Source organism: Aquarana catesbeiana, linkage group LG03 (assembly GCF_042186555.1).
Source record: "Aquarana catesbeiana isolate 2022-GZ linkage group LG03, ASM4218655v1, whole genome shotgun sequence".
NCBI lineage: Eukaryota > Metazoa > Chordata > Amphibia > Anura > Ranidae > Aquarana > Aquarana catesbeiana.
The window spans coordinates 730251258-730263516 of NC_133326.1; the positions used below are offsets into that span (position 1 = coordinate 730251258).

General features: G+C 44.1%; 1 protein-coding gene across 1 annotated transcript; it reads right to left on the bottom strand.

Moving 5' to 3' along the window:
* Positions 1-7704: 7704 nt before the first annotated feature.
* On the bottom strand, positions 7705-12048 carry LOC141133803 (E3 ubiquitin-protein ligase TRIM39-like). The gene has a single exon (XM_073623360.1). It carries the CDS (start codon positions 12031-12033, stop codon positions 10381-10383), a length of 1653 nt encoding a protein of 550 aa, XP_073479461.1. The 5' UTR covers positions 12034-12048; the 3' UTR covers positions 7705-10380.
* Positions 12049-12259: the final 211 nt, after the last annotated feature.

Here is a 12259-nt window from a genome sequence, read left to right on the forward strand (position 1 = left end):
GAACCCGAGGCCGTCATATGACGTCCACCCAGGATGGGAGATCCCATCTGTGGACGTCATATGACTATAGGCGGGTAGGGAAGTGGTTAAAAAAAAAAAAGAAATTTAAGTAAATTTGAATAAAATTAAATAAAATAAAATAATATGGAGTTTGCAAAAATACATAAAAATGCATGTATCAAAATTCCCACTTTTGCATAAATATAGTAGCAGATGCTCAATGAGTTATAATAAGCAGTGTATTGAGGAAGTAGAAAAAAAACTCAAAAAACTCCAGAAAAAAAAATATATATAAAAATAAAATAAAAATATAAAATAATAAACATAAAAAATTTAAAATAATTGTCTTCCTGTTGAAGCTTTATGAGAGAAAGAAAAGGGGAACTAAAAAGTTTTAGTAGCTGTTCTCTAGCTCCATTGAGCGGGATCGTGTCTGTATCTGCGTCTGTTTCCACGTGAAGCCGGGGTGTTCCAGATAGGCGCTGGGCTGTTTGTAGAGGGAGTACGTGGGAGGTTGCTGGGGTTTAGAAGACCTCATTTTATCAGGATGTCTTGACCTTCGGTGATGTTGGTGGCTATGTAGGTGGTACCATTATGAGGAATTATTAGCTTGAAGGGGAAACCCCATCTGTAGCGGATCCTTGCTGTAGAGAGAACTGAGGTGATTTCTTTCATTGTTCTGCGTCTATCAAGCGTTGCCTGCGAGATGTCTGGATAGATCTGTAGCTGGACTCCATCTAACGTGATGTTTCTGATGCTCCGTGCGGCACGCATTATTTCTTCTTTAATTAGGAAGTCTTTCATACAAAGTACAATATCTCTGGGGGGTTTATCAGGCGGAGGTTTAGCTCTAAGTGCACGATGTATGCGGTCACATTTGAAGGATTCGGGGTTTTGCTCTGGTAATAGAGACCGGAATAATTTTGTGGAGTATGCGATTAAATCTGTGACAGATTCTGGGGCTCCTCTTATTCTAAGATTATTCCTTCTGTTTCTATTTTCCATATCCTCCACATGCGCCTGCAACTGGGAAAAAGCTGATGCAAGAGATTCATGTTCTCTGGAGAGATCATTACAAGCAATTGATAGTTCATCATGCTTATTCTCTAGCAGGTCAGTACGTGTTCCTATTGCTGCAATTTCCTGGGATAAGGTACAAGTGGATTTTTGTATCTCTGTTTGGAATTTAGTGAGCAGTTTAGAGTATAAAGCTTCTAAGCTGTTGTCCAAATCTGATTTAGATAAGGGTGAGTACTCACTGCTTTTTGAAGATCCTGTGTCTTTCTGTTGTAGTTCTTTAGCAGGGGGATGGGCGGCAGATGATGTAGGCAGGGTGCCAGCGCCATATTTAGCCACGCTTTTCTCCTTTGATCTGAGCAGATAGTGAGTGAGAGAGTTCTGTTGGCTCTTCCGTCTCTTTTTCCGAGAATTCGGCATGCACAGATGATAGTCCACGGGGGTAACTTACTTTCAGGCCGTTTTTATGAGTTTATGGCCCTGTTTAAGTGGCTTTAAGCCCTGAAGGCACCGGAGCTCTGATTAGAAGCGGCCGCTCCGTTCCATGCCGCGCATGCGCCGAGAGCCAGAAATCTTGCTTGTTTGTAGGTGACCAAATACTTATTTTCCACCATAGTTTGCAAATAAATTCTTTCAAAAATTACAGGCTTCTCTCATCTTTTTAAGTGGGAGAACTTGCACAATTGGTGGCTGACTAAATACTTTTTTGCCCCACTGTAGTGCCTGGGGGGTCCCTTTAATGTGCCTGTAAGGAAAAAAACAAAACAAGTCAAATCACATTTAAATTGACTTGTGGTTGCAATTTCCAGCACCTGGCAAAAAAACTGAAACAAAAAAAAATGGTGTGGGGTCCCCCCCAGTTCATACCAGACCCTTATCCGAGCATGCAGCCTGGCAGGTCAGGAAAGGGGTGGGGAGGGGGAATGCTCGGTCAATAACTTTCAAACTGTCTCTTTATTTTTATTACTTTTTGACACATGGGGGGACGGGATCTGGGGGCCCCCTCATTAAAGGGGGGCTTCAAGATTCTGATATGCCTCCTACCAGCATACCCCCACAAACACCGGCCAGGGTTGTGGGGATTAGACCCTTGTCCATCAACAATGGGACAAGGTGCTTTGGGGGGGCGCTTTGGGGCAGAGCCCACCCCCATGTTGAGGGCATGTGGCCTGGTGTGGTTCAGGAGGGGGGGCGCTCACTCATCCCCCTTTCCTGACCTGCTAGGCTGCATGCTTGTATGAGGGCCTGGTATGGACTGGGAGGAACCCCACGCCATTTTTTTTTTTCTTTTTTTCTTGCTGGCAATTTTCTTTTCTTTATTCAGCTGTCAGCGGGGGAAACCTATTGACAGCTGATGACTCATAGGTTGTTAGGTACGCCACGGCCAGCTTCCTGACCCCGCTCCCTAACAACCAGCTTATACTGAGCCCTGATTGGGCACAAAATGCACTTTTTTCACTTTCCACTCTCTTTCCACTCTCTTCTTTGCAACATTGAGACACTTTATGTTTTTTATCTAGTATAGCACACTATTAGCAAAGCACCACATCTATCTTCTATTCTTTCCTATGTATACATGTGGGAACACACTGTGCCGATGTGAGCAACTGCTGGAACACTTTTATCAACCATAATCAGTGGCGGCTGGTGATCCATTTTGAGGGGTGGGCGCGGCAAAACTGTCCAATACCCTGGTTCGGTAGGTTGGTCGCACACCCAACCCCCATCGCTCGATCATCAGCCCACCAGCCCCCCCGCACTTACTCCATCCAGGCTGCGTGCAGCACTTCCTCTTCGTTGGCTTTCCCTGCGTCTCCTCCTCCTCGGCTTAATTGCGGCTTCCCCTGCGTCTTCTCCTCCTCTTTGGTGACCAATGCGATCGCGTTTCCTTTCGGCCAATTGGGACCGGCTTCCTGATTGGTATGGAGGAGAATCAGGAAGACCATATTGAATATTATTTTGCTATTGTCACACAACTGGGTGGGCTCACTGCGCTCCCGAGCCCACCCTTTTTTTAAGCCAATTAGAGCTTCAGGCTTTAATCACATGCTTCTAAAAAAAAAAGGAATCCATGCGTCCGGTACCCTGAATGTAGATTAGGGGGATGGACACATGGATTAGGGGGGCAGTGCCCCTTATGGATGGGCCGCCACTGACCACAATACTATAAAGAGGGAGCACTTCGGGATTATTTCACTTTATATTGAGGAAGAACAAGGTTTCTAAAAACTTCACAGTTGCTGATATCATCCATGTTATATTGTGATGGTGGATTGATTTTTAAGTAAACAAATTTCCATTATTTTTGGATACGGCATCCTCTTTCTTAGGCTCGGTTCACATTACCGTGACTTGGGATCCAACTTGTAAGACCCCAAGACATGTGAAATCCCATGTTAGTCAATGAGAGCGATCTCCTAATTAGTACCACTGTAGTCACTCCAACTTTAGAGAAGGTTCCTGTACTACTTCAAGGCGACTTCTATCCCACTTGTGTCCATAGACTTTAACCTCTTGCCTACCGTATACCGTATATATACAGCGGCAAGGCGGCTCTCCTGTGCAGATTCACTCACCTGTACATGATTCTGCACTTCCGGGTCTGGGGTGCGCATGCGCGCCTCCAACGACCCGTTACCGATGTGATTGGACGCAGCGGGAGCCAATCAGTGAGTCAGGCAGACCCAATGTTCGCTGGGAGCCGACGATCATTCCCAAGAGAGAAAGAACAGTCATCTGCCTATGTAAGAAGGGGAGGTAGAGATCCTGTGTTTCTGCTAAGCAGGAACATGGATCTCTGCCTTCCTACAGTTAAACCACCTCACCCACAGTTAGTAAGCACTCCCTAGGAACACATTTAACCATTTGATCGCCCTTGATGTTAACCTCTTCCCAGCCAGTGTCATTAGTACAGTGACAGTGCATATTTTTAGCACCGATCACTGTATTATTGTCACTGGTTCCCAAAAAGTGTCAGTTTCCAATTTGTCCGCTGCAATGTTGCAGTCCCACTATTAGTATCTCTGCCATTACTAATAAAAAATAATGAAAATTCTATAAATCTATCCCATAGTTGCCAACCGCAATATATATTTATACGTTATGGATGAAGCTATCAGCCATAACCCCCGTGTTTTTGTTTTCAGCCGGCTGGCTTTCTAAAAATGGTTCGAACAGCTCATTTGCTGCTGGATCTTTCAGAAACGGCAGGACTAGACATCCCCCCCACACACCCCGCCACTCACCGGTGTTTCTCGTGCTTATCATTTTTACCCGCGTGCATGAGAAATGATCTAACAGTGTGGCCAGCTGGTCACAGAGGTGAATAGAGACCAGATCATCTCTGATCACCTCTATGATCTTGGAGGACCGGAGCGACATGATGACGTCACTTCCAGTCTAGGGGGTTAGTAAATTATATATTTTGTGTTTGATCTTCTTTTTTAAAAGTAAAGGAGAGATTTGGGGTCTTTTTGACCCCCAGATCTCTCCATATAGAGGACCCAGTGTTTGGAATCATGGACAGATCTGCCGCGAATCTGCCGTGATTTGACAGCGCTGATGTGTGAATGACAAAACTTGGAACTCAAATCGTGGTGCGGGTCTGCTGTGATTATCGCACAATAAAACGTGCTGCAATCGTGGTAACCCACATCACGGGACACATGTCGCCCAAAAATAGTTCAGGAGCTACTTTGGGGTGACGTGCGTCCCGTGATGCAGGTTGCCACGATTGCAGCACATTTTATCGTGCGACAATAGCAGCAGATCCACACCGCGATTTGAGGTGTCGTTCAAATGAATGGCATCTCAAATGCGAGTTCCGTGTTTTGTCATTCACACATTAGCGCTGTCAAATCGTGGCAGGTCTGCCTGCAATTCAAAGTGCTGTAGTGTGAATGCAGCCTGATAGGTACTGATAGGTGGCACTGATGGGCAATGATAGGTGGCACGAATAGGCAGGACTGATGGGTACTAAAAGGCAGCACTGATGCATTAAGGTGAAAACAACTTCTGTCACTCAGCAGCCCCCCAGCCCCCCCCCCCCCGTTTTACTCACCTGAGCCCGTTCATTCCCACGGTGGAGACGCGCTCTACCTCTCTGCCCGTTGTCTCGGCTCTTGATTGAATAGATTGATAGCAGCGCACCCACTGGCTCCCGCTGCTGTCAATCAAATCCAATGACGCGGGCGCTGGGGCTGCGGGGCCGAGTCCGGCATTCTGTGTCTATGGACGCAAAATGCTGGATTCAGGAGTGAACCCGGCAGTAACCCCCTGGAAGAGCTCTTTTTCTAGGGGGTTTCCAGATTCCAGGAGGAGCCGCGAGCGCCGCCGGGGAACCCCAGAAGACAAGGTTTGGGGCCACTCTGTGCAAAATGAACTGCACATTGGAGGTAAGTATGATATGTTTGTTATTATAAAAAAAACAAGGGTTCAGTAACCCTTTAATGCTAACCTTCTTTCCAGGGAAAAAAACACTCTAATAGGGCGTACACACGGTCGGACATTGATCGGACATTCCGACAACAAAATCCTAGGATTTTTTCCGACGGATGTTGGCTCAAACTTGTCTTGCATACACACGGTCACACAAAGTTGTCGGAAAATTCGATCATTCTGAACGCGGTGAAGTAAAACACGTACGTCGGGACTATAAACGGGGCAGTAGCCAATAGCTTTCATCTCTTTATTTATTCTGACCATGCGTGGCACTTTGTGCGTCGAATTTGTCTACACACTATCGGTAATTCCGACAACGGATTTTGTTGTCGGAAAATTTTATCTCCTGCTCTCAAACTTTGTGTGTCGGAAAATCCGATGGAAAATGTGTGATGGAGCCAACACACGGTCGGAATTTCCGACAACAAGGTCCTATCACACATTTTCCATCGGAAAATCCGACCGTGTGTACGGGGCATAAGGTTGAAACTGTGGTCCCTATATTCCAAATGCAACATAACTATGTAGCTTAAATGGTGTCTATGGAATGATTCAGTTATTTATTCAATCTCTATGTGAAATATACTGCATTTATTTTTTATCTGGAAAAATGCACGTGTTCTGTACTTTATAAAATGCGGACAAGAAAAATAAAATAGCAATACTGTCTGTGCAATATGTACAATATTCATTCTTTCCTTTTAAAGTGGACAAAAATAAACAGGTTTTTTTTGTTCTTTGTCCTAAAATCTGCATGAGATTAATTTAATCAAAGGAGGCTTTCCGGAAATATATCATTACACATGCAGTATCTGCCATATTTCCTCCAATTCTATAATATAAAATGACTTAATTCAATGTAATTCTTATTTTCAGGTAAAAAAAGTGCCCCCCCCCTATATTCAATTGAGGAATACTAAAACACGCTTACGTTATGGGCAGATGATCTCTGTAAAAATTCTGCCTCTTGTCTTTGTCATAGTCCAATGCAATTCCTTTTTTTGGGTAAAAAAAGTGTCTCATGTCTCTCTCTTTCTACAGAAGCCCGCTACAAAGGATTACAGGATGTGCAGCATGTCTCTGACCTAGCAAATTAACTTTTATTTCTGGGTAAAAATGTCTCATCTCTCGATATTCAAATGCAGCCTACTAGAAGGCTTATATGATGTGCAGTGTGTCTCTGTAGGATTTCTGCCTCTTGACTCTGATTAGATCCAATGCATTTTTTATTTCTGGATAAAAAATGCCTCATTTCTCCTTCTTCAAAAAAGGCCTACCACCAAGGCTTACAGGATGTTCATCATGTCCCCATAATACTTCTTATTTATGTCTTTAATATAATCAGTGTAATATTTATTTCTTGCTAAAAAAAAACCTTCTTGATTCTCTTCCTCTTCAAATTAGACCCACTTAAAAGGTTTACATGATTTGCAGCATGTCTCTGCAATATTTCAGCATAATCACTGTAATTTTTATTTTATATATTTTTTTAAAAACTTGCCTTGTCTCTCCATCTTACATTGCTGCCAATCAAGCTGCTTACATACTCTCCAGTCACTGTGCTATTTGTCTGACTATTGTCTCTAAAATACGGCTGTGTCATTTTTATTTCTTCATAATAAATTGCCTCATCTATGGAACGTGTAACTCTATCTATTGAGGTGTATTGTACACTCTGTGATGACATTTGATTAAGGTCTGCAGACGATACAGTGTGGTACTGCATTAAATGAATACCACGTGTTGTGCTATGAAACAAGTTTTGCCACTCTTTGGAAATTGTTGCAAAGTATTTAGCATTATTTTATTTAGAAAAGTAATTGTATTCTATGCATTAAGATAAAGAGCCTTCCGTGTGCAGCAGCCCCCCTCATCTCCCCTAATATTTACCTGAGGTCCCTCTAGATCCAGCAATGTTGCAGGAGTGTCTCACCCATCCGGAACTCCCCTCCTCATTGGCTAAGACAGCAGTGCAGTGCCATTGGCTCCTGCTACTGTCAATTAAAGTCAGTCAGCCAATGAGGAGAGAAAGGGGGCAGGACTGGGCTTCGGCTCCATATCTGAATGGACACAGGAAGCTATAGCTTGGCTCGGGTGCCCCCATAGCAAGCTGCTCTCTGTGGGGGCACTCAACGGTAGGGAGGGGCCAGGAGCAACGATGAGGGACTCCGAGAAGAGGAGGATCCGGGATACTTTGTGCAAAACCATTACACAGAGCAGGTAAGTATAACACCAACACTTCACATCTACAACTGAGAAAAACTTTATTCACATTAACATCTTTCCAAATTCCTCCTTCATCACCGGGACACAACTAGTGATTATAAGATACACCATCATGATACATTATATTAGGATCCATTATAAAAGTGACAACATAGAATTCTATTTGTGATCCATTCTATGGGGACACATTATATTGGGGACACATTCCAGTTCTAGTAATCATGCATTATTATAGTGATATCATTATATTAGTGATAAATCCCATTATTTCTTTCATTAGTAAATCTCGGGATAATTTCTTCATATGTTTCCTCTGAGATTTTTCCATCGATTTTCATCTCTTTCTATTTATTTGTAGTTCTATTATTTATTTATATTTCTTCACACAAAAAAATAATCAATGTAACCATACACAGTGCTCATGTACTGGGAGGAGCCATTAGAACAAATGCCCCGCCCATTCTATAGGTGACCCAAGAGCCATACACACCCACTTATACTTTCCTTTGTTGTCCCTCTATCTAAATCCTCACTAAGTCCCCATTTTCCTGGGTATTGAGGGATCATGTGATGTTCTCCCAACATGCAGTGATCAGACCTGAGCGACCAATTGCAGGACTTACATACTGTCACATGATGGAGGGGTGACATCATCAGTCCTGTGTAAGCTCCGACATAACCCACTGTGTATCTTACACAGGTGAGGACTCAGGGATCTGACATGGATTGATGGGGGCTATGAAAGGGGATAGAAGTGGGTCTGGGGGAGGGGCTGTGACTGCCTTAAATGAGCATGTAGCATTTAGTGCGATTTTACCGCATTTTTTTGCCACAATTTGTGTTTTACATTTTTCCACCCAACAACAAATTTTCCAAGATAAAAAGAGCATAAAAAAACGCAAAACACAAAGCGTGGCAAGAACGGTAAATGCGGTAAAATCGCATGTTCAAAACACAAAAAGCACTGAAAAAACACTTTAAAGCAACAGGCATAGATGTGAATCGAGCCAAAAAAAATCACACTTTTGACAATTGAAAACTCTTCAAAAATGCAGAGGCACAAAAATGCATTGATGTGAACGTGTTCCATAGGGATCCATGTTAAAAAAAATGAAAAAAATGCATTGGCCTGAATGGAGCCTTCAACGCAAAAAGGTTTTTACTTTTTATGGTTCAATAGACTTCAATGGAGAAGCTGCAGAAAAGCATGTAGTGCATTTTTACAGTGTTTTTACTGCAATTTTGCCGCAATTTGCATTTTGAAATCTGCTCAAACAGCAAATTATCTAAAAAAAAAAAAAAAAAAAACCCCGTGGAAAGCACAGCGAAATGGAAGGCTGAAACGCAACCTGCATAGGTGTGAATGGAGCCTAATGCTCCCTACATACGATTGGAAATTCCGCCAGCAAAAATCGTATGTGAGCTTTTGGTCAGAAATTCCGACCGTGTGTATGCTCCATCGGACTTACGCTGGCGGAATCCCCACCAGCAAAAGATTGAGAGCAGGTTCTCTATTTTCCCGTTGGAAAAACTTCCTATCGGAAATTCAGTTTGTATGCAATTCGGACGCGCAAAAAACGACACATGCTCGGAAACATTGATCTTAATTCTCTCGGCTCGTCGTTTTTTCTGCCGGAAATTTTGATCGTGTGAATGGAGCATTAGTCTGGGATGAGACTTGTGGGATGCGGGAACCAGTGCGATTCCTGTGCGGGTTCCCTCATCACACCTCAATCACCGGACGTTCACACTGACATCTGAGAACCGCTGCGGGGGGTCAATGGAAAGTTAATGACACCCCCAGATCACTTCGCAGATCGCAGTGCAAACGCTGAAATGGTGCAGGAATCGGATTGTATAGATGTGACACCCAATGTGATCCGATTCCAGTGAGGACCAAAAAAAGGGTCCGGTTTTGGTGTGAATGTGATTTCAGTCACACAGTTTGTACGGCTGAATTCACATCACACAGACATGACATGTGATCTGCACAGCAATGTGATCCCAGCCTTAGAGAGATTTCCTCTCACTTCCTGTCCTGGTGACAACAATACAATGAGTGAGAGAAATCTGTACAGGGACACAGACATATAAAAATCTGACAGGGGCTCTAAACCTTCCCTTTCCTTACTATACTAAACATATCATTCTTATTTCAGTCGGTGTTCCTGTTGGAGAGTTCCCTCATTTCCTGTCTAGATAAATGTTGTCACTGGGACAGGAAGTGAGGGGAAATCTCTGTAATGGAGCTCCGGATAGAAGAAAAAAGCTGACAGGTGATCTAATCCTGACCCACTCTGCCTAAAAAACAGTCTTGACTCTCTGATCACATTTTTTTCTTTCAGTAATAAATATCTAGATGACGTCTTCATAGATTTCCTCTACGATTGTACCATTTATTTCCATCTCTTTGTAGTATAGATTGTATGGAGGGGAGGGGCAGAGAGGAGAGGTGACCCCATCCTATCCCATCACAGCGACCCCACCCCCCCTCTATGTTTGATCATGGCTGCCCCCCCACAGAGGAACCACATGTGGGGGCGGGGTATGAAGGAGGAGGAGGGGGAGGGGCATAGAGGGGGAGGGGCAGGGGGTGGAGATGGCTGATGTCACATACTGTGACAAAACACAGAAAGTATTATGTCAGATTGTCATGGAAGATAAAACTTGCAGGAAGCCCCAACCACTGCAGAGTTCTCACATCTCCCGCCTCCCCCCACATATCTTTATACCACCTCTCCATACACCTAACACAGCATGGAGGGGCTCAGTGAAGGTGGTGGTGAAGGTGTGGAGATGTCGGATTGGGTCACACAGATCATAAAAGGAGATCCGCCCGGCCTCATAATCCAGATATATTCTGACTCTGTTACTTGAGGGACTGGTGGGTAAGAGGGACCATTTACTGTCATGTGCCACTGAATACTCATCATCATCATCATCCTTGTTCAATACCCAGGACTTCTTATTATTTCCAATCACTGACTCCCCCCCTCTCCTCTCTATACTGGGGTAACACATCCCGACTCTCCATATATCTGATCCCCCGACATCCACTTCCCAGTAATGTCTCCCTGAGGAGAAACTCTGACTGCTCATCACCTGAAAAGAACAATCCTGAAATCTCTCTGGTGTTTCTGGGTGATTCTGGTTCCTATCTGACTTGGATACAGTTTTCCTGTCTTCTGATATCTGTAGATTATTATTAGCTGTGTTTCCATTCAGTAATATGTCTGCAGCTCCCTGTATATAGTATACATATACCTCTGTTATTATATCAGATAAACCTGTGTGTAAGACCCCCGCCACATCCAGACCCTCTCCATCATGGAGGAGTTCCTCATGTCTCTCTCTGTCCTCATTATCTCCATCCTCAGTATCATACAAGTCACCTGTGTCTGATTCCTGTAAGACAGTCAGTGGATCCGTCATGTTACACAGCTCCTCAATGTGACGTATCTTCCTGGACAGCTCCTCCTTCTTTATTTCCAGATCCCGGATGGAGATGGAGATCCGCTCTGCCCTCCTGGAGATGTTCCTCAGGATTCTCTTTTCCAGGTTTTCCAGACGTCTCCTGAGATCTCTAAACAAGACAGGGACTCTCTCGGTGTCACCAGCTGCTTCTTCTTCTACTTTCCTCCTGTGTTCCTGCAGACTCTGGACTCTTTCCTCCGTCTCCTCTCTCTTTGTCAGAAGATTCTGCAGAACATTCCTCAGTGTCTCCTTCTTCTTCTCAGAAGCCTCATCCAGTGTCTCCACCTGGTGTCCCTGATGTTCTCCAGCCAAACTGCAGGACACGCAGATACAGGCGTTATCTTTGGTGCAAAAATACTTCAAAACTTCCTTATGGATGGAGCATTTCCTGCTCTCCATGGACAAGGTGGGGTCACATAAGATGTGTTCTGGGGACTTTTTGTGGACTCTTAGGTGTTTATCACACAGAGAAACCTCACAGTGTAGACAGGATCTAACAGCAGGTACAGGAGAGTCCCCACAGTAAGTACAGAAGACCCCGGACTCCTCCCGATCTGGGTGAGCAGACAGGAAAGTCTCTGCTATGTTACGTAGTGTTATGTTCCTGTGCAGTGCAGGACGACTCCTGAACCTTTTTCTGCATACAGGGCAGAAGAAATCTCCAGACCCCTCCTGTGTATCCAGCACACGATCAATACAGACCCGGCAGAAGTTATGTCCACATATCAGCATTGCAGGATCGGTATAAATGTTCAGACAGACGGAACATTTCAGCTCAGCTCTCAGATCACCAGACGCCATTGCTGACAGGGGAGGAGAAATGAAACTGAGAGTCTCTGACACCGGAGAGGAATGTGGATGGGGGAGGGGTGACATCCTCCTACACAGGGTGAGGCTGGATGAATATTATAGGACACGGAGATCAGAGTACAGAAGGGAGAAGATTAGTTTTTCAGTAGTAATGATAATTATACCTCCCAACATTAGAAGAGAGAAAGAGGGAAAGACGGATGTGGAGAAGACATGCGGAGCACTAAGTACAATGACATGAAAAATGGAGATGACTACATCATGATGAAAAGGAAATTGGTTATATAACCAC

Bases quoted from the DNA above. Each gene is read 5' to 3' on its own strand.
- LOC141133803 (XM_073623360.1), bottom strand. From the start codon at position 12,033: ATGTCACCCCTCCCCCATCCACATTCCTCTCCGGTGTCAGAGACTCTC.